Here is a 24,756-nt window from a genome sequence, read left to right on the forward strand (position 1 = left end):
TATAAACAAGAGTCATTAAAAGCTTTAGGATTATTATCATGTATGTATGTAATACTTAGATTTGACTTATTAACTAGCCTGAAGTGTTGAAATAAGCAGTCTTGCATAAATGATGTCCATAATAACTGCTTTATCCCTTCGCATGAAAGGCCTACATTTGTAGTCTGTGGGGAACATGCTTAAACAATTTAATATAGTTCAGATCAGGTAATGTGTTGTGTGGTCAACGTCATCATACTTGCGACGAATAAGAGCCTTGGGTTCTTTCATTGTTATCTTATTGTGAAAGACTTAACCGGAAGTGTAGATTCACTACTACCTTCTGCTTTGACGCACTGACCCTGGTCCGGTCCTGTCAAACTACACTGACGCTGGCATCTCACATCGGATAGTTTAATTTGTTTTTCAACGATGGAGCGGAAAGTTGCTCGAGAATTTAGGCACAAGGTAAGATCCAAACATTGTTCTCCTCTTCAGTTAGACACATTTTTAAAAGCCTAGCAGGTTGCTACTTCGTTGGCTCAGGTGTACCTTTCATTGGGATGTTAAACGGACACAGGCCTGATCCAATAGCTTCGTGAGATAGAAAGGAATCCATTCAGATTATTTTTAAACATGACTTTGAATTTCATATGTCTGGAACCGCTGCTTTAAAGTTACCCGTGAATTAAATAACAAATAAAAACTATTAGATTTAATAGTAGCTTGGTGAATTTTTATTTTTCTGAAATTACTGCTTCTAGAATGAAATAAACGTCGCTGTTCAGTGATATTTAAGCAGGTGTATTGTGAGTTGCATTAGTATAGTTTGTACCCCAGTTGGCATTCATATTTCTCTTGACATTTTAATAGACATTCCATCATCTGTATATTTGTCCCCCTGCTCTGGCTGTGTGAAATATGTACAGTATTAAACAAAAGTGAGGTGGATCCATTGTGTTTATTCCTTTGAATTAAGACCAAATACGTTATACTGTTTGTGTTTGTCGTCAACACTCTACAGGCTTCAAGAGTAACAATGAATAAAGGGATGATACAGAAAGGGAACCTGATATGTTGAGGGTGTTTTCAGCCCCTGACACCAGGGATCAGCACACAGCCCCATTCTGTAGGCTGGTCACAAAGGGCATCTTAGCATGAAATAAAACAGCACGCTTGAGGTGAGCAGCTGAGCGGAAAAAATGGGGACAATTTACAGGTTTAATTAGAGAATGAGGGGCCAACACGACACAATCGGACTTTGTCTCTCATCTTCCTGCTCTCCGTCTCGGTTGTGTTGAGTGTGTGTTGTCTTACTACACATTCACAGAAGAATTGCCTTATATGCCACTTAAGTTTTTTATGTGGCATTTCAGTTTGGTATTGTTCTTAGAAGGTTGGTCTGGAATATCTGACAGCAGAGTTTTCTCTTGCCTAATCGTTTTGCAGTGCCAAAGTCGAAGGTTGGCCCAGACTCTAGGAGTGTTTGCCTGCCTCACTGCCCCGAGCGAGAGATCTTTATGACAGTCATAAACACCTTGTTGCACACACCATCACACCCACCTCCCTGCAGGAAGCACGTGGTTTTGTTCTATGTTATTACTTCCGTGATGTACTTTAAGTCCTATATAAAGTTAATAAAGTATCTATCTATCTATCTATCTATCTATCTATCTATCTATCTATCTATCTATCTATCTATCTATCTATCTATCTATCTATCTATCTATCTATCTATCTATCTATCTATCTATCCAAAGTGACACGAGTGAATGGGCACATTTCCATAATTTCTGAGGATAGCTGACATTACATGAAGCTTGTACGCCCTGGTGGGCAAGTGTTGGGTGTGAATGTCCGTCTCTGGTTGTGATGTCAGATGTAAGATGACACTGCTGACCTTCCCACTTGCAGGCTTCCCCCAGCGTCACTGCCATTATTCCCTCCCAGAGAAGGACACTTCATTACACCTACATCAGTCTGAGGAGTCTCACTGCCTTAATGCTTAGTTTAGGACTTTCTAACAGAAAATGTTGGAGTGTTGAAATGAGATAGCGTAGTCTGGGACAGATTTAGTGGAGAAAAAGTGTTTAAATGTGTTACATCAGTGATTGGCCAAAGCGTTTCCTCAAAACCATTCTGCTGTACCTGAGCCGTCATCAGGTTTGTATGATCACCCTCACACACAGTCGCACATGGGTGACTTTTCCATCGGTAGAAATGACAGGACCACAGGAGAAAAGTCACAGTGTGTGTCGGTGGTCTGGGGTTTTCTTTGGGGTAGCAGTCAGTAGGTCACAGCCAGATGTTTGTCCTTCATTGCAGGTGGAGTTGCTGATTGAAAATGAAGCAGAAAAGGATTACTTGTATGATGTCCTCCGCATGTATCACAAGTGAGTAGAATCTGTCAGTGCCTCATGTTGTTAGAATGTGAGCGTGTCTGAGAGCAAGTCATTTACTCTTTCGTTTCATCTTTGTAATGTGTATCATATTCCTATTCCTATATGAATAAAATGTAAAGGATTGTATATCGACTTCGTCATAAAAAAAGTAAAACTTTGAACCAGATTTAATGAAGTGCTTTTTGGAAACCTTTTTTCCAACATAATGTTTCTGCAGTTACAACTATAAGTTGAATACACTTGAATTTGAGGTACATTATGGTTTATGCAGTGTTTCTGTACGTTCTTGTTCTATACCAGCTGCAGATGAAAAGGATGCCCACCTATGTTTTAACTTCTAATAACTCCTCAAGGACTTTTTTACTTTATAATTTTTGTGATTTTAATCCTGTCATGTCACACTCATCATCATTTTTGATGACTTTCAGTGGGCTGGGGCTGGGGGGTGCTTGTCTAGATTTCACCTAATCTTTGTACGGAGGCAGAGCTCTGTGGCTCCACTGGTTAAGCCTCTGATCAGTTTCCACTGTGCTTCGACAAGCCTGGCCAGTTATTCACAAAAGCCCTTATGTTATTCTTCTAAACAGGCCTGAAATGGCACCTATTAATAATTCAATGAGGAGGCCGGGTGGACAGATTTTATATTGTTGCTTTTACTATGCTTCTTTAATTGCTGTTCTAGTTTCCTTGTGGCTTCCTTTGAACTGTGAAAGAAGGATTGTTGTTCATCTTTTTCCATTAGCGCTTAGATTCATTCATTCATTCATTTTCCCGACCGCTTCATCCGCTGGCGTGGGTCATGGGGAGTTGGAGCCCAACCCAGCTGGCATAGGGTGTGAGGCGGGGCAAACTCCATATAATTATATATTCTCACTAAAATAGAAATTAAAGATTACACAACGGTTGCACATTAAAAACTGTTTGTAGCTGTGGGTGTGAGCTAAATTTCGTATCTATATACTGTAAGTAAAATGTGTATAGTGTCTTTTGTGACTGAAGTTCAATAAATTGCCTCAATTGATGTCACTTGAATATTTTTTTCCCCCGTCAAACCAGCCGTTATGAGTGATGAAGAATAAAAGGCTTCATGAGTCGAACCTTCCTTAATGGGACAGATGCAAAGTCGGGGATTTATTACATTTGACAGTAAAGCCTGTGTTCATGATAAAAACAGTACAAGTAATACATTTTCCCTCCACAATAATAATAATTTAACTTAGTGAAACCTTAGTGAAGCACACAATAAAGTGTAGAATAGAACAGATGAGGTTACAGGTTCAGTGTCAGTCTGAATAGGCTGGTGTGAAGCGCTGTGTTTTTGAAGTTGAGTTTAAAGGACTGGCAAATTTTGGACAAGCTGCCAAGAGAATGGAGTTACATTCTTCAATATGGGATGAGAATAGCAGCGCTGTTGAATGATAGGCACAGGCAAAGGTGACTGATATCACGTTGATGGAAATAACCAGATTGAATGATGTTATTGATTTAGACTGCAGGGTATGAACAAGGATGACACCCAGACTCTTAACCAGAGGGGAAGTATGAAGATGCCAATATTCAGAGAAAAAGGAGAATGGTAAAATGGACCTGGGGTTTGTAGATGTTGTTTCTTTCAAGGCCAGAAAAGCCTCAGAGACGGTGCCCTCAGGATGCATTGTTCAGTACCCTTTGTGGAACAGCCCTAGTCTGTAGAAATCATTTTTAAATGTAGAAGTTATACATTTGTGATCAAAATTGTTTGATCACAAGAATTATAATGAGGAAATACATTTTACTTCTCAACAAGTAGTGTCTGACCCTAAACTGCGTTTTACCTTTGTGGAAAATAGAAGCTGTGTGTTCAAAAGGATAATAAGATGACAAAAGCATACCTCCTCCTCTGTTAGATCGATGGACTTACCAGTGCTGGTCGGGGACCTGAAACTGGTCATCAATGAACCGAAGCGCTTGCCCCTGTTTGATGCCATCCGACCGCTCATTCCGCTGAAACACCAGGTGGAATATGACCTGCTGACCCCCAAAAGGTCCCGGTGAGTACAGTGCAGGCTCATTCTCTTGCTTTTTTTTTCTTCTTTTTCTGTGTACTTGTTAGTCACATTCTGATGTGCATCCTACTCTCCTTCCCGATGGCGCAGGAAGCTGAAAGAAGTGCGTTTGGATCGGACACATCGTGAGGGATTAGGTCTGAGTGTTCGTGGAGGACTGGAGTTTGGCTGTGGTCTCTACATATCACAGATCGTCAAAGATGGTCAGGCTGGGAATGTTGGCCTGCAGGTTGGTACATACAGTATTACTAACTGAGATCTGTTTTTTTTGCTACATATTTTTCATGTGTCTAAACTACAACTACTAAACATAACGGATGCTACACAAATGGTAATTACCGGTAGTTAAAGTACAGAAGAATCTATCTTGAATCTATCTAACCTGACAAGCACAGTGAATGGAAAACATGGCAACTCTCCCACTGGAAAATTATAGGGGAATTATGATGATCAATAAGAATAAGTTAAATTTATAATCATACATTAATATTCTACATTGAATATATTTGTGTGTGGCAGTATACTTTGTATACTTTCAAGTAGGGTTGAGCATAAAGTAAAATGTATTTAATCATTTATTAGTTGCATAGAACATCTATTTTAAAAGAAAAGACTGCGTCGTCACCCAACATTAGTTTATTCAAATAGTACTTTTCTCTCATCTAAATGGTAAACAGTAACCCAGATATTCACAGAAATTTTAAGAGCATAATGTTTTACAAATATTGGACGAGTATCTACAGTGAATGAACAAGATAACGCTGGGTGTAAATCAAGCCAATTATTTATTAAGCAGGGACCCTGAACCTAAACCTTGTGATGTATACGTATATACATATAGGTTGTCAGTCCGAAGCTTTGTAGCCTCTCATTTTGCTAGCTATCTCTGTTAACAAAACTGTGTGTGTGTGTGTGTGTGTGTGTGTCTTTTGTGACTGATGGCTTTGACATATAGGTATAATTACACTTGTGGGTGTGACTTAATAAATCCAGGATGTTACTGGTTACATTTTTTATCTCGAGGTTCTATGACAGTTAATTTGCTGAGACCATCAGCTACTTAAAAAACTGAAGCATTCAAATGTAAATGAATCTTACAGATTAATAGATGATATTGTGACGGTATATTAAGCAGATAGTGATGTAAGCACTTTTGTTGCTCCATCTGTGACATAGCTTGATATATTGAAAGGGAAAGTGTCATGAATAACATTCCACACTGGTGATTTGTAGGTGGGTGATGAGATTGTGCGCATCAATGGATACTCTATCTCGTCCTGTATCCACGAGGAGGTCATCAGTCTCATTAAGACGAAGGAGATCGTGTCGCTCAAAGTTCGGCGTACGTCAGACACAAACACGTTTTTCAGCAACAGCTTGATTGACATGCTTGAAATTGAAAGTTGTTTAATGACGTGTACATTAATAATTCCTCTATTTTCTCACCATCTGTGCAGATGTGGGGATGATCCCAGTGAAGAGGTAAGATAATTAACATGCCAATGCTTTTATGGTAAAATGAGGAATGATGTGAGGTTACTGTGTTCTCTCTCATCCATTATTCTTCAGCTCATCAGATGAACCCCTAAAGTGGCAGTTTGTTGACCAGTTTGTGTCTGAGTCCGGGGTAGGACACAGATTTACGCTTTTTTTAAGAGATTCCTTTTTCACATCATCAGACTGTTCTTTATTTTTTTCTTTATTTGTCTGATGCTTTAGGAGAAGAAAACCAGCATTGCGGGCTTGGCATCTATTGGAGGCAAAGAAATCAAGGAGAAGAAGGTTTTCCTCAGCCTTGTGGGCACCGAGGGGATGGGCATCAGCATCTCCAGCGGTCCCACCCAGAAGCCTGGTATCTACATCAGTAATGTCAAACCAGGATCCCTCTCTGCTGAAGTCGGACTTGAGGTGAGTCCTCAAATGACCCGAGAACCTCTATCGCATTCTGTGACGAACATCCCCGGCTGCTGTGAACTGACCTGACATCTTATCACAAAATGAAGGTTGGAGACCAGATTGTGGAGGTGAATGGGGTGGATTTCACCAATGTGGACCATAAAGAGGTGAGTTTTGTTCATTGTTGGCAGCTGGAGTTCAAATTTTTTACAGGTAGATGTGTCTTTGTACATTTTTGCATTTTGGTTTGAATCACGGACAACACCGTGAGAACTTAAGTTCCAAATGTGCCGGTGATGCCAGGAAAAGTAGAGCCCTTTGTCATTGGCAGTGTTTGTACTATGCTATCCAATCTTTTAATTAATAATCCAGAATAGTTTTGCAATTTAATACAACTTGTTATTTGGCAAAATAACTGATACAACAAATAAAGCCTGTAGTATTATAATAAAACTGGCCATAATTTCACAGCCAGATAATACACACAAGCATACAGGTCATAATTTGAAGTTTAATGTTATTTTCTTCCTAGGCTGTGAGAGTCCTGAAGAGCAGCAGGAGTCTGACTATCACTGTTCTAACAGGAGCTGTAAGTAAATTCATTATATTGAATGGGAATTAATCATATTCAAACTGTTCATTTTGCAGCTCAGCTGACACAACTCATTTTACATCTATTAAGAGCTGACTTGACTGAGATTATGGTGTTTCTGCAGAAACCTGCTCAATATTCAGCATTGTAACTCAGGGACAAGGGGGGAAAGTGTGACCATATTTTACAATTATGCAGATATTGTGTTGGTGGTGTTGCACTCTTGACACCTCAGTGATTTGATCTTCTGCACTGCTGAGCTGAAGATGTATGTGAAACATCAGCATTTTGGATTTCAAATTTCCTTTGGGTCTTATCACAACAGGCTTTTTTAGGCAAGCATGTGAGCACGAACAACGATTTATTTTATGTCTGCAACATCAACAATCAGTCAAGGCATTTGGCATGTTGTTTGCTCAATACTCAGAAACAACAACTTTCTAACCGAGACAAATAATGACCATCTCATTTATTCTTTTCCTTGGAGCTTGTCCAATGCATTAATCTGTGTAGCGTGTTTGTATTGTGTTTGTACTGTGACACATTCATGTGTGAACTTAAACCAGACATCTTGTACCTTTTGCACAAGTGTCATATCCCTAGGTCAACATTAAATCCAGCATCTTTATATATGAAGAAGGGTGGTGAAGAGTTTGAAGACCCTCGCTGTATGCAATGATTTGTGTTTGATGACTGTCTCTCATGACTGCCTCAGGGCAGTGAACTTTTCATGACAGATGAGGAGCGTCTGGCTGTGGAGGCCCAAAGAGAGCTGGACAGGCAAGAGCTGATGCACCAGAAGAGGGTCGCACTGGAGACGAACAAAATCATTAAAGAGCAACAGGAGAAGGAGAGGCAGTGAGTGAACTGTACAAAACATAACTTCACCTCTTCTTAAATCAAAAATGATAATAAAACCTATCAAAAAGATCACTGTCTAGGATTTGCAGTTTGAAATGAGCTGGGATTTCTATACAACGTAGCACAAGTTGCTCCCATTGTGTGTGTGTGTGTGTGTGTGTGTGTGTGTGTTTTATGATCTTTCCGGTTGTTATGATCTGTTGGACATATGTTGAAATTGTTGGACTAATAGTTGCTTCCAAAAGTCAGATCAGAAAAAAGCAACATGTTGTCAGTGTAAGACTGAAAGTCATCGCCCACTGGTGTTAGAGAGCTGACACATCTGTATTAAATCTCTTATTGTCTGTCACTCAGTGCCAAATTATCTATCTTTTCTGAGGATAAAAATCTCTGCTGTCACCCCCGAATCCAAATGCCTCTACTGCGTCTGTAAAGCGATGCGTTGTCATGCCACAGCACAATGAGGAAACTCAGTTTGAAGATCATTTTCATGTTAACCAAGTATACTGTATGCTCCATATGCCATCAACAGAGAAAGTATAAAAGACCTGCTGACATTTCCTTTTAAATGAGGACCTGGACTTTTGGTGCTCCATAGTTACATCATTATAATTTTGCCAACTTTACTAAATGATTTGAAAGTTTGTTCAGGCTTTTGGGAATTCAAATGAGATACTCTCTCTTCAATGCCAGCACCATCTTTGAATGAAAAATGTCACTGATTATTGTGTTCAGTTGCACCTATAAATTGTGCATAGCGTCATATGGTGTGTATTGAAGCATTGTCCCAAGTTTCAGTTGGTTCACTTATCTTATTTTTCACAGGAGACAGATGGAGATATCTCAGAAAACTGCAGAGGAAGAGGAGCGTTATAAGAAGGAGATGGACAAGTATTCAGTTCAATTTATGTTTTAAATTCAGTTCATTGTTGTTTTGGTCCATGTCAAATATCGTACACTTCCTCTGCAGGATTGAGGCTGCAGAGAGGAAGCACAACAGAGAGTGGGAGGAGGACTGGGGCTCCAGAGACAGGTCCAAGAGTCCAAAGAGCCCACGTTCACCAAAAATCCCATCAGCCACCCCAACTGACAAGAAAACCACACAAACCCCAAAGGCCAAGAGTTCTCGTAAGACCCTTTGTCCTGAGATGCGTGGTCCCCCATTTTACTTCTAAAACTTCTACTTTTTGTAGTACTTATTCTTTCTTGGTTTGGTTTTTATGCATGATCTTTCTCTCTGTGTTACGTCTGTTTGCTGTGCTGTTTCTGGCCTTTTTCCTAAGATGATGAAGCCAGCCCCTTCACAGAGGAAGACAAAGAGGACGAACAGGACAGACAAGTGAGTCTGGAACCTCGGCTGTATTGTCACAGCTGTTGGATGATATCTATGCAAGTAGAAGAAACACAGACCAGTGCCAGATTTCCTTTGACAACCAAATTGTGATCTTTGGAGAAAATGATTTTATGCCTGAATGCTTCCATCCAAAATTTGTTCACAGGGAAAGGTTGGGCTTCTGAAATATAAACGATATAAACGTGTAGTTAAAGTTCATTATTTCCTTTTCAACTTCTCTTTGTATTGAAATGGAATTGAGCTGAATGTAATTCCATTTTCATTTTTGATTGCTGTGTTTTACCTCCATCCGTCTTGCTTTCCGTTTGCTCGTACTTTTGGATTTGGATGTACTCATGACAGTGACATGTGTTCATCTATATCCTTAGCCTTTGGCTGGTTTTATCGATACGAGGGAAAACTTCCATCAATCCGCAAGGTACTGTCACCTGTCTGAGTTCAGTTTGGTGTGGTGGCGTGGCTACAAGGAGACGAACTAACTCATTTCTGGTTTTAATACGGCTCTCATGGCCTTTTGAGAAGTGGTGCTTAACATCTAAGCTTTATTGCTGTAACCTTAACAGTCATAGATATTGTGTTGTTATCAATGCATGTCGTGCTGTGGGATTTGGAGTGACAGGTTTGTTCTCCTGGGTATTTTTTATTTTGATTAACTGATGAAAATCTCAGAAAGGAGACAAGAAGAAGAAAAAGAAGAAAGTGTCCAAAATAGACACACTGCAGGAGCAGAGAAAAAACAAGAAAGAGATGGAGTTTGAGCTGAAACTCGCTAAGGAGAAAGAAGAGATGTACGAACGAGAAAAGCAACTGAAGATCAATCGGCTGGTTCAGGAGGTACGGAAAGAGGGATTTACCAAAATGAATTGCAGAGTCGAGTGTTGATTAAACCACTCAACGCTTCTGAAGTACTTTATTCAGTTTAAGGCTGTTTTGTTTTAAAGTTGAGCAGATAATGGTCATGATTCTGTAACAGGTTTCAGAGACAGAGAGGGAAGACCTGGAGGAGTCAGAGAAGGTGCAACACTGGGTGGAGCGTCTTTGTCAGACTCGACTGGAGCAGATTTCATGTGTGGAGAACGAATCCCCAGAGGTAGAGATAATGACTGCACACACAATTCCTTCCTGTCATGTGTTTATTAAAATGGGATTGAGCTGAATGTAATTCCAATTTCATTTTTGATTGCTGAGTTATACCTCCGTTTGTCTTGCTTTGAGTTTGCTCATACTTCTGGATTCACTTAATATACTCATGAGAGTGACGTGTATTCATCTGCATCCTTAGCCTTTGGTTGGTTTTATCGATTCGAGCGAAAACTTCCATCACAGGGTTGCACCACTGTGTGCCATTTATTCATTTATTTTATTGGGTTGAGTTGCTTTATGTCATACATTGGGCAAAAGAATAATTTGAATAGTAATACTAAAATTGTTCATTTAAAATTGAAATTATTTAAAATTGAATACTAAATTGTTAAGTTTATAGTAGAGTATAACTTTATCCATCCCTTAAGGAGGTTCCATAAGGGAAATTAATTTCTCCTTCGCACACAGCACAGTGAGTACAAAAACACAGAAAAAGCACATAGAAAGCACCAGCACCTAGAGAGTAGTACAACACCATCAATAACCCATCAAGAATATATAAATAGAAAATCATAAATAGGCATAGAAATAAAAAAAATAAGCAGGCCTAGTTAAGTATGGGTATAGTGAAATTATCAAGAGGAGAATTAAATTAAATTATCGACTATATTAAATTATCAACTATCAATTATCATTATCAATCATCAATACATTAAATTAAATTATCAACAGGAGAACTAACACGAGATGAAATGATGCGATGCGTGAGAGCAGCAGCCTCTCAGAAGAAAAAAACAAACCACGTATGTTTTGTATAAGGAAGAAAAAGAAAATACTTTCTGAGCATGCGCTGCGTACGGAACTCTAATACACTGTACGATTAGGCAATGTTGAACAAATATTAATCTAAATGCTATTACAGCAGGGCTGTTTTGCCAGGATTACATTTTAGTGGGATGTTTAGCTATAATATGAGAATGCCATCAGAGTGCCATCATTTCACCGTCTATCTTTAATACCAAATATTTGTTTGCTGCTGTATTAATCTTCAAAATCTCCTCTATTTAACCTCAAAGCTCTCCCCGCCGCTCTCCCCGGCCTCTGATCCTAAGGTCATGCGTTTCCCCGGGGGACTCCAACTTGCAACTACCGATCTGGACGACATTAACCTTGATGAGGTGGACCAGAGCCTGAGAGGCCCCCTGAAGAGGTTGGCCCCCACCCAACCTAGCACTAATCAGCCACCTCCTCCTTTACCCCTCCCTCCACCCGTACCCAAGCTGAACCCAACCATACTCAATTACTCCCCTCCTTCCTCTCGAGTGCCCCCGCACCGGCGCCCTCCTTCTCCACCCAGTGCTAGAAAGCCTCCATCTGCCCCATCGACCCTGACCAACAAAGGTCGCAGGCCTCCCCCATCTCCTCACCCACAGCCTCACCCTTATCCTCAGCAATACCAACCTCAACCCCCTCACCCAACTTCCTCCCACCATCCTCCTCCACACCAGTCATCTTGGCCTCCATCCTCTCCTCAGCCTACCCCTCGACCCCCTCCGCCACCACCACCTCCCCCACCTCCCCCACCCCCTCCCCCTCCGCCCCCACCACCACAACACACAGGGGAACAAGGGAGACCCCACAATGGACACCACCAGCATTATCATCATAATCACCACCACCACCTCCAACACCCCCCCAGTCCTCCAGGTCAGAGGAGCAAGTGGGAGGCGGGTGGTTATCTCCCAAGAGGAGGGCTGTACTCGTCTAATGCCAGTGAAATGTCGTACCCCTCCAGCCCAAAGGTGAGAGATTCTTGTGTGAGAGGGGTGATGGTTGGCAAAGACCCCTATTCTGTCTATGAAGAAATGTAGCACCGAAAAAAATGTGTTAAAAGATAAAATATGAATAGTTATTATTGGTGTCTGCTTGTGGCTGCGTGGGATGTTGTGCTGGCATTTGTTCCACTGAATGGCTTTTACGCCTCAGCCATGCTGTGAGATCTTCAACATGGAAGTCTGGGTGTGTGTTGCATCGATCAGTTCATGCTGGAGAGCTGAAAGATTTTTTTTTTCCTGTGGTTCAGGTGATGAGAAATACCTCTCATGCTAGTGGAATTTCCAGATCAAGCTCTCCCTTGGTGAGTTGTGTCCGTAGAATGCCGTGTTTCTGTTGAAATTCTGTCTAAATATGACTTGCTCTTGTTCAATTCTGATCGTACACTCAGCTGATGTGTGGAAACGTGATCTTTCTTTAATAGCAACTAGCTCCTAGCCCTCCCAACCAGAGGCGTCAGATGGCCCCTGTCATGTCTAAACCAGTCATGCTGCCCCAGTCCCAAACCCACCGACCAGATCCTCACAGAGCTGCGTTCCGCTCTGATGTCCTGGTATGAAATACACTGCCCTGCATTCATAAGGCATTCAGCCTTATAGAGCCAGAAATCACTCAGACACATGATGCAGTATGCCATCATCCAGATGAGGAAGTGCTTTTTTCTGAACCCTGGTGGGTTTTGTATGCTCTCTGTTTCACTGAAGAATAATCTGTGATTATTTAACCCCAGAGGAAACCTTTTCTCAGCCCTTCACAATACCCATTTTTCAAACTGTATTTGGAGTAAAGCTTTTCAGTAGATGTTTGTCACACTAATAGGATCACAGTGTTATTGGAGAGCGCAACAACATAACCCCAGTCCCCTGCCTTCGGTTACTGTGACTGAAGGTGAATGCAGTCAATACTATTGATCTTCTGAGGTATATTTTTAAAAGTTTTATGTCATCAGTTGAATCAGATAGATTTACATTCAATAATACTCCTGCTGAGTGGGGTTCTGTCTTGTGTAAGAGATATACAACACACTGAGTTCTGCTGAGGAATCTTAGTGGCCTAACAACTTTTAAGAAGGGAAAAAGCAAAAAGTTGGCATTTGAATTTCAATCCAGAGAGATTGTATACGGAATTATTCAGCAATTCCTTAGAATGCCCGTGGTGCTAGTATTCAGTTAAGCAACATTGGGGTTGGGAGGGGTGACCGATAAGTCATCATCACAATGCGTGGTGGACAGGTTCCTTCAGGATGGCTGACATGAGAGCTATAATTTATTTTAAGTCAGTCCTACAAACCTCATCCTATGGCTATATGTTCTATTGACTCTAGTGTCCAACAGGACTGTATATCAGTAAAATGAACAGTACTCAGCTGTTTTTAGAACATTACTTACAACATATTGATAGGGAGAATCCTCTTTGCACATAGCTACAGCTGTTTGAGCGCATCCCACTGATCACTGAGTCTCCAGTCATCCATCTCACATTGCTTCAGTGGTGTATGATCGTACTCCACCCCAACTGATGGTTGAGGTCACAAAACGGACTGATTGTGCTTTTGACCACTACCAACCTGAAACACCTCTGCTGTTTGTGTAAATAGGAACTCCAGCTTATAAATCGGGTTTGTGTTTGTCTTGATTTTAAATATTTGATAGCTGACGTCTGGTTTTGTTTTTCAGCCTCCAGAAATGCTGAAACGGATGGTGCCTTTCAACTCATCTTTTAAATCACGCACCAAACGACAAGTAATCCATACCTGTCACCTAATCTCTTTATTTATACCAGCTCTGGAGTGTTTTTTTCTTCTGGTCCACCAGTGCTTTGCCTCTGTCTCATGCTCTTGCTTCCAGTTTCTTCATGGTGGACTCCAGTCTCTGCTTTGTCGCTGCCTTTTGGTCCAGCATGGTTGCCCTTTTCATTGATTTGGTGCACACTAGTGGTGTGAACATACAGTATATTGTTAATACATGCATGGTAACTGCTGTGTGTGGGTCAGATGCTGTCGTGTAATACCTGTCTCTGCATGGGTTGGTGCAGTTTGCATTACAAATAGAGCTGAAGCTCGTTGCTCGGTACCCAAGTCTTTGCTTTTAGAAAGAGAATATCAGTCTTATCTGATTTAATGCATCTATTATGCTAAATGTCACATCACTTTTATTGCATCCTGTCAAGAAAAATAAAATATAAATTCCACAGAGTTCATTTTTTTTATTTAATTTTGAGCTGCAACAGGAACAACAGGAAATGTATATAGATGAATGTGTGTTTGTCATGGAAGGGAAAAATGACTGTTGTTATAGGCAACAATGATTAAGACTACTATCCTGTGTGCAAATTAAATATAAGTATGAGGTTTTAAAAGCTTCTCTTTGGTTGAATGACTGTCTCCTTGGTTTCTATTTAGTCACTGCTATTGATGTTTAAGAAAGATCTGGTTGTCAAAGGAAATCTGGCCGTCACTTCATACTGTGACTTATTGTACAGATATCATTCATAGATGCTTCTTCTGTGTTTTTTGGGGTGTGACCTGTTCATTAACTCTGTCAATATATTAATGGGATTTAATGAGCTGATTCTCTTTCAGGGATTTCAGAAATACGAGGAGGAATTTGAGCCCTACTCTATGGTAATTGTATACCTCACCTTGTTTTCTCACCATATTTTGCACTATACATTACTTCAAGGATTAAGACAGATATAAGAGCTGAGAAATGGCACAAGAATTACAAAATGAGGAATTCAACTGCCTGGGTTCTATTGACAATATGGACAACGTCAGACCAAGTTTTACACATTCATACCTGTGACCACTGGCAGTGGCTCCAATATAGTAGCTTAGCCTGATTAAAATTGCTTCTATGTGAAAAAGAAGCTGTAGCTGTTGTAGAGCCCTTTTCCTTTAGAAAGGATGTTATATTACTCTGTATTTCCGAGCATATTGTCCATGTATTTATTGAGTACGAAGCCATTCTTTGTTTTAATTGATATTTGTATTGTCGCTAATACTTTTTTGCACTGGGGCATTGTTTTTGGGGGTTTTTTCCCCATTCCTTCTGCAATCCATCTTTTGGATCTAGTTCACCTCGGATCAGATAAATGGGAGAGATGTGAGACTGCTGAGAATCAAAAAGGTACTGGATCACTGGAGGAATTTCATCTCTTTTGTAAAATGAAATATTGTTAAGAAAGATGGGTGGCATTGATCGTTTTGGTTACCCTTCCTCAGAATGGACAGCTTGATATTGCTCTGGAGGGTGGTGCGGACTCACCATTGGGCAAGTTGGTGGTGTCCTCTGTATATGAAGGTGGTGCAGCTGATAAGCATGGTCAGTTCATAATCATTTCCAAATCACATCACCGAATATCTGGATGCCTTTGTTTAACCCAGAGTACGGAAAATAAGTGTGGAAAATAAGAGCCTCACTGAACTACTAAAGATTCTTCTTTATTAACCAAAGAGGCCCAGAGAAAATAATAACGAAAGCAGAAGGCATCTCTTAAGAGCAATGTTGACTTATTGAAAATAACATTTAATACAGTGCTACAGGGTTTATTTCTGTTGTTTACAACCATAGTCCTATTTCAGAACAATAGTCCCATTTCAGAACAGTGTGTTCAGATCTTGGCTGTATCTTTATTTTATCATTACAGCATCCTTACAGCTCCATTGTTCATTATGCTCAACATCAGGATGCCAGCGAATTTACCAAGCTTGTTGTGTTTCGCTGATGCATGTAGTTAAAATACATTCACAACTTTGAGCTTATGCCACTGCAACCTCACATATATGGTGTAATATCTGGTTCTGGTGTGTGGTTTGAGCATATCGCTGTTGTTAATGTATTTGTTTGGCTGGTAACTGTCGCTGTGTCTTTCTGCAGGTGGTATCGTACCTGGGGATGAACTTATGGCTGTGAACGGGAAGATCCTGATTGATGCCACATTGACGGAAGGACAGAACTCTCTAGCCCGGGCCTGGCATAGTGGAGGGGTAGGCTTCAGATGAGAGGAAAATAAAATACTGAAATTATCAGTTGTCAGTGAACACATCGATCTCAACCGATTAATTGGATTTTCTTTCATCACCTTCTTACTGTCAGATTCAGTAAAGTTTTAGTTTTTTAGTGATTCATTTAAGTGCATAATGGTAGAAACTGATGTTTATACCTTCAGGACTGGATTGATGTGGTGATTGCTATCGCTCCTCCAAAAGAATATGAAGATGAAGTGTAAGCATTCCGATAATGATTTATGCTCTATTCCAAATGTTTTTATCTATTTTTCTTGTCGTTATGCCATTATTCTATTGCAAACTTGAAGCATTTGTGTGATCATTTTGCCATAATCAGATGAAACCCAGTAGCTTATAATATGTGACGGTGTAACTTGTGTGTATGTGTGCATGTGTATGCAGCCCTAAGTCGGCATCAGTCAGTCCCACTTTGAACAGAAAGATGGTTGAAGGCAGTGCTACACTATACAGACACGGCTACGTGCTTCAGCACTAATCTGTCCGTCTACTTCACCCTCACCCCGGTAATCAACATAGTCTTCAAACCTCCTCATTTCAGTGCATGTCTCCGGAGGGGGTTGGAGTGACATTTGATTTGTTTGGTCCCTTTTTTCATCCCTCAGCACATGTGACAGTCTCTTTTTGTCAGTCAGAAGAAAAACTAATAATTTTGGTCTTATTTCCCATCGCCTTTGTTAAATTGATCGCTTTATGTATGTGACTCTCCATTTCTAACGTGTGTTCAACAGTGTGGCCATGAGCTAACGCTATCAGTGAGCCGTCACACCATGTGTCTGCCTAATCCTGACCCAGACATCTGAACGTCCACGCAGCTCACCTCTGTGGTATTGTTCTGTGTGGTGGACGTTAGTAGAAGCAGCGTAGGACTTCTGCCAGCCTTCAGCAGTTGTTCAGATTGATGTTGCACCTTGGGACTGTTACATGTTCTGACACACAGTACACACACACACCAAGTGACATTGGGTGGTACTGTAACAAGATTTCTGTGCTACTGTGGAGACTTTCTAAAGTAGGGCTGGAATGTTTTCAAATTGTTTAATCAGGCAAGTAAATTCAATAAAATTATTTGTTAATCATAATCAAGGTGGACATTTACAGGGACAGCGATAATGATTTAAAGACCCATCGCCCAGCCCTACTCTCATGGTTTCGTTAGGCTTGTTTTGTAGATGGATGTGATGATTATCTCAGATATGCGTGAGTTCTGTTGTGGTTCATGTGCAGTGATAGAAATGGTGTGATTTACATATTTCCTACTTGTCCAGTTATTATGGATTAAACAGCAGCACATCTTTGAGTTACATGATGTTAATGATTTCTCTTTTCTTTTTCAGAACATTCTTCTAGTCTTATCAACGTCCTACTAAGAAAACCACAGATTGTTGATCTCTTCAGGAGTAACCATCGTCTTAATCTCAATAAAAGCATTTCGCCCTCTTCATGTTTACTTCTTTACTTGTCAGAGAGGTATTGACAATATGGACACAGAGGTAAACCTTGTGTCATGCCTTCAGAATCAAACATTCAGTGGTCTTTAAGCATCATCACTGTTAAGAATATTTAGTTGTTTCTTGTAATGGATCTCTGTCGAGCCTGGATGTGGTTGACCTACTTTGGATGTGCGCGATCATGCTGATGTTTCTCCTCAAACACACCTGTTATTTGTCAGAATAATAATAAAACCCTCAGTCATGCAAACCCAAATCGATATGAGCCCTGCTTACTGATCTCAGAGCTGACTTTATGTTGTGTGTACACATTTCCTGATTTCCCTAACAATCCTATAGTTTAATTATGACATGGCTGGATTAGTGAGAACAAATCTGTCAACCATCATCTTTCAGTGTCAATCTTTTTGTTTTAAGAGAGTAGATTCTGCCCCCCCCCCCCCTTGTTTCATTAATGTGTTCTGCAACGTGTCCTTGCATATATTTTCCTGTCTCGTCACCACTTCTGAAGTGTAACCGTGAGGAGTCACGCAGTTTTGCAATTACACATCCACAGGGGGCATCAGTGCTCCTTGAATATCGACCTCCTCAGAGTCCCCACGGCGCTGTTCACTTTTGACTTTAATGAACACGACTGTCATTAGACGGAAGGGGATCAGACATATTCAGACTTCACTGTGGTAAATCAATCATTTTAATCTCCAATAATAATAATAATAATAATAATAATAATAATAATAATAATAAAAATAGTACAGATGTGTCTAGCAGCCCTTCATGTAACGCTGCTCTGCTGTGCTGCGTCTCTGTTACATAAGCGCTCCGTGCGGTGATCCACGCTCCATCGTGATGGCATCGCGTCGATCAATGCGATGTGGACTGACACCCCCCCCCCTACCCCCACCCGAATCCTGGACCTGGCGTTCGGTTCACAACCAGAACGGCCTCGGCTGGGAGATCAGCCTTCATCTTCTTCATCCTCAGCACCGTGGACAGCTCCCCTCCTCCCACCCGTTTAAAACCTCCTCCTGAGGGGCGACGTGGAACAAAGTGGGACAGCACAACGCGATAGACTGAGAAGTCCGACGCTGTTACCCTTTAAAAAAAATTATTTAGCGCCAAAGTGACGGTCCTGAGGAGAGTTCTGGGAGTCAGGCATCATGATCTCACGATATAAACCGGTAAGTTGCTGCTGGTTGGCTGATCACTGGTCGATACTCTTCATTGGTCTGGTAGTATTTCAGGAACATGCAGTGTTTCTGCAGCTGCAAATGCATAATATATGAATATCCAGTAGGAACATAGTAATGTAATGTAATTTCCTCGCCTCCCCGTGGCTGTGGGTAGTGGGTAGTGGGTCATACATCACAGGGTGAATTATTCAGACCGTTTATTGGTTTTATTGGTTTGTTGTTGGAACAACTTCATTGTGGCAGAACAGTAACAGTTCCACAGAGAGAGCAAAACAAATCACATAAAGTAATACCCAATTCATTATCCCCCTCCTGACTCCACTCCCACATCATACTAGACGGAATTGTTCTCATTTTTGCTGCTTCAGCTGTGTTAAACTAAACCTTTAGGAAAGCAACAGGTCCACGAATCGGATTCATGTGTCTCAGATGCGTTTAATCAGAATAACTGAACAAAGCAAGGATTATCAATTCGGATTTGATCCACGTTCACACATGGTCCTAAATCTGATAGGGATCTGATCCCTGCTCATGTGACTGACTGTACCGACTGTACCGACTGTACACACACACACACACACACACACACACACACACACACACACACACACACACACACACACACACACACACACACACACACACACACACACACACACGCCTGTACATTATTTAACAGCTGTCATTAATGGTGGGCGAAGTCAACCAAGGATCAAATTGAATAGATGAACAAAGCTTCTTTCAGTCTGTTACTGCAAGACTAAAGGCTATCATCACACTATAGTTACCACGACAACAAAAAAAAAAGTGTGAGCACTGACTGATGTGTCACAATGTTAGTGTTTTGTTTAGTTGAAATGAGCTGCCGTATCTTTGACGTGTTCCATTGCTCCTTGGTATTCTTGTTGTGATTGTGTCACCAAGGTACAGATGAGTTCACACTGATGAAGCACCGATATAAACACACACACTCACGCACTGTGCAAGTATAATACCCATGAAGAGGCTCGAAACCACGACAACAACACCCCCAAACAAACATTTACGTGCTGCTCATCTTCTCTCTTTGCTCAGATTGTTTTCCTGGTCTGGGATCACCACAGGACGTGAGCCTCCATGCAGACACGAATAGGAACAAGTCAAAGCAAAAATATCAGATAAAAAAAATAGAATTGGGTCACTGTCAATCCTAGTGTGAACATAGTCTGAGTGGCTGCTGCTCTTCCATACACTCACTAATGCTTCAACTCTCCCCAGGAGATGGACAAGGCAGGTCTCTGATGTCGGTTCCACAGAGCTAGACCTCATCCCATAAGCTGTAATAAATAAATAATATTACACACAAAGAGCTTGATTAAATGTCTATCTTTGGTGGAAGCATTGATGGTGGCAGCATGTCTGAAATCCATTCTAATTTATTATGTTAAACCTACTTAATATCACAACCTTGCTGTGCTGTCATATTGATTAGTGGATTAATAGCTGTGGAAATATCAATCTTATTCTCTTAATGTATTCATAACCATTTTTTTCCTCTGATTGATTATTGACAATTGGTGTCAGTGTGGTTTTCCACATAAGGAGACATTTAATGAGAAACAAGGCTGCTGTTAGTTCTCCTCTTTTTTTATCTGGTGTTTTTTCCACTTAAGCCTTGTATAATAAAGGTTTATTATACAAGAGAAGGACAACTGAGAAATTTACTGAATATCTATTAAAGAAGGAGAGAACAGCGATTTTTAATTCCAGAACCCCGGGGGCAGCTATTGTGATGGGGCCACGTCTCACTGGAATTTAGATAAGGGTTCAATTGAATTAAATGAATTTGGGCCATGGTTAAAAAGACGTTCTTGTAATGTTGAAAGAAAATGAAGAATCGGTAATGAATCTGCATTCGTACTTCGTCTACCTCAGAACCAAATCAGTTCTTCTTAGCTCCAGATACAATTGCTCAGAAAATGTATTAAAATCTATTATATCTTTTATGCAAACAAAAATATATAAACACATAACCTCCAGAAAGCTCATTAGCAGAAACAACTATGTAGAAACTGTTGAATGTGGTGTTATTTGATGCCTGCTAAAAGAGCAGAGGAATGTAAGATGCTCATCTCCTCGCTGTCATATATGTGAAGATCAGTCTGTCACAGAATACATGAAACACATTCAACCACTAAGAAACTGTCGCTGTTTGTTTAAGGATGATCAGATTGTGTTCTGTGTGTCTGTGTGATGATCCCTCTGATCACATCAGCTGCCAGCGGCTGCAGCAGGATCTCTCCCAGTAGGACCAGATGCTCAGAGAATCCCTGCTGGGAAATCATTCATATTTATTGGCTCCACTTTATATATTTATATGTATGTGACAACCTATTTCAGTCACCTGAGTTCTCACATTGCTCTTTCTTGTTTGGTGCTATTATTGGTGCAACATAGACTTATGTAACTGCTGAAAATGTGATGCTGGGATTTGGATTAGAGTGCCTGCTCATGAATCATGTGTCACAGATTGTGTTGTTTGCAGTTTTCATTCAATAGCTGTAAACTTGTCTCTTTCCTGTCCTCCTTTCATAATTAATTCCTCCCTCCTGCCCCCCCCCCCACACTCCCCACTCCCCACTCCCAACCCGCACCCACCCAACCACCTCTAGTGGCTCTGTAGCTCTTTCCTCGTGCTTTCCTGCACACTCTGCTCTCTCTTCCAAGGTCGACTTTGAGCTCTCATCAGCTACAGACAGGAATAGCAGGTGCACTGCAGAATGCCGCTGCTGCATGTTTGTGCACGTCTGTGTGAGCAGGACTGAAGCTGTTCCACGGGAGGTGGGCAGTGCTGTTGTGCACGAGTGAGGCTCCATATTTTTAGAGGATGTCCGAGGACGGCAGACGGATGGGATGCAGATATTTCTTAGCAGTGTGGCCGGCAAAGCTGCTTAAACGGCTGGAAAAGAGAGGGAGCTGCTGCTGCTGCTGCATGGGACTGTGACTGTCTTTGGACCGCTCCTCCCTTGCTGTCCCTCCCCCTGTCTCCTGTCTGTCATTGCAGCTGATATTTGGGATTCGAGAAGGAGCAGGAAGGACATCACTTTAGGAATTACTGGGATCTGCCAGGGATGCCATCAGCATTCCTTTTGAAAACACAACATGCTCTGAGAGGGTCAATTTAAACATTCTCTTCGCTTGTCTCTGGCCCTCCTCCTCCTCCTCCTCCTCCTCCTCCTCCTCTTCCACTTTTTCCTCCTCTGGCTGGTTCCCTGCAGAGTTCCAGTTCCACCATGTCCTTGGCGTTCTGCGGGAACGAGAATAACTCGGCGGCCTACAATGTAGATGGGGGTGTTCTAAACAACGGCTGTTTCCTGGATGCACTCAATGTGGTGCCACATGTCTTCCTCCTCTTCATCACCTTTCCCATCCTCTTTATTGGTAAGTGTCACTGGGAGGTGAGGTCCACAGTTTCTTCACACATCTCCTTACACACTTACACATGCACACTTATGCACACACTCGTACACACACACACACACACACACATGAAATATTCATCATCTTTCTCACTTTTGCTGTCGTATGCATTTTTATGTGAAACATGAAGGTCTGCATGATTCACTTCATCAAACTAACTAGCATTTCTATAATTACTAGTAAAAGCATATCTTGTCTTAAGTACACACTTTAACACGCTTAAACATTTTTATAAGCTTGGTCTTTTCATTCCCTGATCAAAACGGACTCTCTGTAGGTGTTGGTTGTTGCATAACCATCAGTGGAGATATTATCCCATGAATATGGTCAATACTACACTTACATTTTTTACACCTGCACGTTTTTTACAAACAAATGCACCCCATCTGAACTACACTGTACAGGGGCAGATGCCAACATTCAGGCATTGGGTTACACCTCCTTTACTCCTGTTCTTGGCTGCTGTCCATGCTATTAGTGTCATCATCAGCACTGCACAGTCTCCTCTGCTACAGTCACACATCATCTGGTCTCATTATATGCTGTTTTGTTCCTGTTTGTCAATAAGATAACATTTTGTTGTTTCACACAGCCTGTTGGGACTGTAGAATCATACATGATTAATTTTATTCAATAAGCAATCCACTGTGTTTGGCTTTGAGCACATCTCACTGCATGCTTCTTTGTATTTATATGTTTAATACGTGTCCATTTTTTCTTTGTGTTTTGTTGTTTGTGTGGAATAAGATTTTCTATTAAACATCAGTAGATCAATTTATTACCTATTCAAATCACAAACAATACAGTTGAACAGAAAATATGTTTGTTAGTTTCTCTTTTATAACATAAATCCTTTTAATTTGTCAGGTTATTAAACCCACAGAACCTCATCAATGAAGGACTAAAATATTCAAGTGAATAAAGAAAAATAACATCAAACACAAGTTAGGACATTAACTTTGTTCAAAATGTCTTTGACAAGAATTAAAACGGACTTCATTACTGCATTGTGTGAAATGTAGTTTTGGTCAAAGCACACTTTTTTGATCTATTTATTTTTGGACATTCTGACCTTTTAGCTCTTGCGGATCACATAAAATGATGTGGCGGGCCACATTTGTTATTTGTCATTATACCTGCTCAATATCAGCATATTAAAATTATTTATTCTTTTCAGGAACCATGCATTTTGATAATATTAATTTTTTGTAACAGTGCCATTAAATGAATTTACATTAATAGTAAATAAATGCTAAACCACTAATTAAAAGAAAAGGTTTGAACCTGCAGTGATTTTCTCTCCCAGAGACTAACATCAGGGTTATAAAAGCTTTCTGTCCAAGTGGAGACATCTGACAAAACCTCTTAAGCGAGGATGCAGTGAGTGAAATGTATTCTGCCCCGCTGGCATGTTTTGCTTTTTAGCATACTGGCTCAAGACTTCAGTGTCACATTAGAGCCATCACTGTAAGAGGATGTTGTGTATCCATGCGCATACACAAACCTTCTTAAGACCACTTTTCCTCCACTTGAAGCTGGTTTTATCTCAGTTAAAACTCTTATTTTTTATGTTCAGACCTGTTTGAATGTGCTATGTTTCCAACCAGAAGTCCAAAACCCAAAGATGCTTCATTTACTGTCACATGACAGAGGAAACTATCAGATCTTTATGTTTAATCATAATAATTACTCTCTCCATGATTATAACAGAGAAGAGTATATTTACATACAGGACAATATTATTAGCTATAAAGTATTGCACAATTCATTGAGCCAACGATATGAATTTGTGCATGTTTGAATGTGCTGAAAAAGGAACTGAACTGAACAGAGGGAGGAAATTCAGTGTGTCTTTGTATTTGTGAAGCAGCAACACTTCAGAGAAATAAACTGCCAGCTGCTCAGAGGTTGAAAGCACAGGCGTCAACATAGTTTTTACTAGCAAAGATTTGTTCTATGATAGCAGTGATTCCCTTTAAAGATATGAACTGCAATTTGATGACTTGGACAAGACGGGAGTAATGGACTCAGGCCAACAGAGTCTCCGTGGCTGCTCTAGTCCTTTCTTCAGTGATTAAAGTGATAAAACGACAAGACTCCTGACCTCTGAATCACTACCCCAGTAGATGTTCCTTCACCTTCTGTCTCTTCGCCTCGTTGAGTAGCTAAGATCATCTTGTCATGATGTTCCATGTTGCACTGGGAATAGAAAGATTCAACATTGTCATTCATAACGTCGTGTGTCTAGAGAAGATTCGCTGAGCCTTTGTTCTGTGAAGCGTTAAGTGCACCTGATTGTGTGTTTAAAGTCTGATGAATCTTTTGTCTGGTGTTCTATTTGAGGCTGGGGCAGCCAGAGCTCAAAGGTCCACATCCACCACAGCACCTGGCTGCACTTCCCAGGTCACAACCTGCGCTGGCTGCTCACCTTCATCCTGCTCTTCATCCTCGTCTGTGAGATAGCAGAAGGCATTGTCTCTGATGGGTATGTTTGTCAAGCACTCCTGACACTGATGATGTCACCGTCAGCTTTACTAATGATTGGTGCAAAAAGGAACCGATTTTCCTTCATTATAAAATA

General features: G+C 40.8%; 3 protein-coding genes across 6 annotated transcripts in view; all 3 read left to right on the top strand.

The window, feature by feature from the left end:
• The first annotated feature begins 337 nt into the window (after positions 1–337).
• Positions 338–17,757, top strand: LOC137593949 (harmonin-like). Of its 3 annotated transcripts, XM_068313076.1 has the most exons (20): positions 338–447; positions 2,305–2,372; positions 4,268–4,411; positions 4,517–4,655; positions 5,660–5,768; positions 5,884–5,908; positions 5,996–6,053; positions 6,146–6,334; positions 6,430–6,489; positions 6,855–6,911; positions 7,630–7,772; positions 8,601–8,666; positions 8,746–8,903; positions 9,059–9,114; positions 14,627–14,668; positions 15,120–15,173; positions 15,269–15,368; positions 15,924–16,033; positions 16,216–16,271; positions 17,410–17,757. In XM_068313076.1, exons 1-20 carry the CDS (start codon positions 412–414, stop codon positions 17,420–17,422), a joined length of 1,683 nt encoding a protein of 560 aa, XP_068169177.1. In that variant the 5' UTR covers positions 338–411; the 3' UTR covers positions 17,423–17,757. The 3 variants fall into 3 exon arrangements, with proteins under 3 accessions (XP_068169177.1, XP_068169179.1, XP_068169178.1); XM_068313078.1 differs by lacking the exons at positions 14,627–14,668; positions 15,120–15,173; positions 15,269–15,368; ... (1 more) ...; positions 16,216–16,271; positions 17,410–17,757 and adding exons at positions 9,498–9,547; positions 9,799–9,908; XM_068313077.1 differs by lacking the exons at positions 14,627–14,668; positions 15,120–15,173; positions 15,269–15,368; ... (1 more) ...; positions 16,216–16,271; positions 17,410–17,757 and adding an exon at positions 9,498–9,631.
• LOC137593375 (harmonin-like) lies at positions 9,838–12,604 on the top strand. The gene is made up of 4 exons (XM_068312034.1): positions 9,838–9,963; positions 10,103–10,219; positions 11,289–12,014; positions 12,470–12,604. Exons 1-4 carry the CDS (start codon positions 9,877–9,879, stop codon positions 12,602–12,604), a joined length of 1,065 nt encoding a protein of 354 aa, XP_068168135.1. The 5' UTR covers positions 9,838–9,876.
• Positions 17,758–18,579: 822 nt separating the features above from the next.
• Positions 18,580–24,756, top strand: part of abcc8 (ATP-binding cassette, sub-family C (CFTR/MRP), member 8) — a 44,905-nt gene continuing 38,728 nt past the window's right edge. For both annotated transcript variants that reach the window (XM_068313256.1, XM_068313257.1), the window contains exons 1-3: positions 18,580–18,704; positions 21,974–22,136; positions 24,519–24,660. In XM_068313256.1, coding sequence (XP_068169357.1) covers positions 18,684–18,704; positions 21,974–22,136; positions 24,519–24,660 — 326 coding nt within the window. In that variant the 5' untranslated portion in view covers positions 18,580–18,683. The remainder of the gene's footprint in view (positions 18,705–21,973; positions 22,137–24,518; positions 24,661–24,756) is intronic.

This window comes from Antennarius striatus, chromosome 4, assembly GCF_040054535.1.
Source record: "Antennarius striatus isolate MH-2024 chromosome 4, ASM4005453v1, whole genome shotgun sequence".
Classification (NCBI taxonomy): domain Eukaryota; kingdom Metazoa; phylum Chordata; class Actinopteri; order Lophiiformes; family Antennariidae; genus Antennarius; species Antennarius striatus.